General features: G+C 42.2%; 1 protein-coding gene across 1 annotated transcript; it reads left to right on the forward strand.

Annotated features, from left to right (window-relative positions):
• Window positions 1–1,083: 1,083 nt before the first annotated feature.
• Window positions 1,084–1,485, forward strand: LOC108757448 (uncharacterized). The gene has a single exon (XM_018501862.1). It carries the CDS (start codon window positions 1,084–1,086, stop codon window positions 1,483–1,485), a length of 402 nt encoding a protein of 133 aa, XP_018357364.1.
• Window positions 1,486–2,617: the final 1,132 nt, after the last annotated feature.

Below are 2,617 nucleotides of genomic sequence, written 5' to 3' on the forward strand. Positions count from 1 at the left end.
GGATTTACCGCGTACAATGACACAAAACGATAACAAGATCGACTATATCCATTGGGACGATCTCAACGAAATTGTCGATCGTCTGCGATTACTCGAGGCCTCGCGCCAGGCTGGTCACAATGGTCACGACAACGATATTTTGTCAATTATCGAAGAGCTTCGCGAAGCCGGTCTGATTATAAATTAACCTCGTTCTACGCACATCGTTCAGTTGACATCGCAATGCCGATCAACAAATTTGGACTATCGCTTGGAGGAGGAGGAAGCGAATCGTACTATTAATGGCGTGGATTGCTCAGAAATTACGTGCGCGATAACGCTCTTTGCATAGCCGGAGCCGACTTTGACGCAAAGTCGCGCAAAATTCGACGAGTAGCGCTACCGGTAGATGATGCTGACGCAGCAAACAAGCGATACGTGCAGCAGAGTGTTCAAGATTTGAAAGATCGTCTGAATGAAATCGAGAGAAAGATTGCAGCTTTACAAAATAATGTGCAGGTTTTGCTAAAAGAATTTGAAAAGACGATTCGAGAAGTGCATCGTGCCGATTAATCATTTGCAATGTCTGAGAAACAGCTGCTGGTTAATGAATTGCACGCTCCGGCGAGGAGAAATTTTCCGCGAAGACACGTCATAGTACATGGATACGACGATCTGTGGCAGGCGGATGTGGTCGAGATGCATCCATATACACGAATCAACAGAGGTTACCATTACATTCTCACCATTATCGATGTGCTGAGTAAGCATGCATGGGCCGTGCCGTTTAAAGCCAAGAGTGGAAACGATGTGACGAATGCGATCGCAAAGATAATTCGAGACGATAAAAGATGACCGAAAAATTTGCAGACCGACAAAGGAAAGGAATTTTATAACTCGGATGTGCAGAAACTCTTGAAGAAGCACAACATCAACCATTATTCTACGTATTCCGTATTGAAGGCGTCAGTCGTCGAACGGTTACACCGTACGTTGAACAATGACATGTGGAAACAATTTACGCACAACGGAAATTATAAATGGATTGATATCCTGCCGCGTCTCGTATCAAATTACAACGCACGCAAGCATCGAACTATCGGTATGCGTCCCGTCGACGTTACCCCCGTGATCGCAGATAGACACTTAACCGCGGTTTACAATCGCGTAAAGATTGCCGCACTCGCGCGATACAAAGTGCGTGATTCGGTACGCGTGAGCAAATTCAAGACAGTCTTTGATAAGGGATACACGCCGAATTGGGCTACGGAGGTCTTTAAAATTATCAAAGTGCAGCAAACTAATCCAGTGACGTATCTATTGGAAGTTTCTCGGGGGGAGTCTATCGCTGGAGGCTTCTACGAATATGAATTGCATCGCGACGCTAATCCCGACGTGCATCTCGTCAAAAAGGTGTTGCGCAAGAGAGGGAACGAGGTTTACGTGAAATGGTTGGGATTTTATAATTCGCACAATTCGTGGATACATAAAGACAATATGTTGTAAGGCATATTTATTATACAAGATATAAATACGTATTATGCATATTATAAATATCATATGCGCATATTATATTTACATATTCATATATATATTATATTATATTATATATTATACATATCATACATGTTATGTACATATTAAACATATTATATATAATACAACTGTGTTTTATTTATATCGGTAATGTCTCCATGGCAGCGTGTCGGTTGAACCTGGAACGATATACCGCTTATCATCGTGCGGACTTAGAGCGATTTTTATTTCCGATATGGTGTATACCTCGTGCAATTTCGATCTTATGCACGATTGCCTACGCGTCATTTCGATTGCATCGTTCAAGCACTGCTTGTAATCCTCGAACGTAATGGTTTTGCTACAACGCTGCTCTTGACGCCCTTAGCCTTTTTTGTATCCTTCTTTCCTTCTACATGCAAGGCATACATTTTCGCTCTAAGACCAACGAATTCGGTCATGATGGCACCGTTGTTCTCATCTTTCATAATGCTTGGAACTTTTTTATTTGTGAGTGGAATACCGTACGCGTTGTCAACTGCGTAATCACTCGTGTCAAATCTATTTATATCACGTTTCATGACATCGTAGATATCGTCACATTCTACGTGATATATAAGGCTATCTGTGTCGGTATACATAATTTTGCATTTTTCGCGAAACACCTCTGCCATGTACTCGTGGCGAAATTCGTTAAAACATGTTTTCGATATATCGAGGATGCACATACCCACGTATATCGGTTTGTTGAACTTCACCTCGAGCTTACGCAGTTCTATCGCAAACAGAGTCTCTGAGAAGACGCTGCGACTGTGAAAATTTGGTTTGGCGATCATTGCCTCCGCACCGTATCTGCCTTCCCATTTTGTCAGTAATTTTACGTCGACGCGATCGCGCACATTCTCCATGGTTTTACCAAATTCCGCGTTATTCATAAGTTTGTATAAATTTTTCTCAAAATCGTTCTTGGCCAAAGTTCTAAATTTTGTGTTTAATTCTATGTAATCGTGAAGCCATGGAGATTGCGCGAATTGCAGTATACAGTGAATCTTTGCAATACGGAGGCCGTGACGAGTACACTGCTGCAGGTTGCGATAATGTATGACGTAACGTTGCTTATCGC

This window comes from Trachymyrmex cornetzi, unplaced genomic scaffold (genome assembly GCF_001594075.2).
Source record: "Trachymyrmex cornetzi isolate Tcor2-1 unplaced genomic scaffold, Tcor1.1 scaffold1430, whole genome shotgun sequence".
NCBI lineage: Eukaryota > Metazoa > Arthropoda > Insecta > Hymenoptera > Formicidae > Trachymyrmex > Trachymyrmex cornetzi.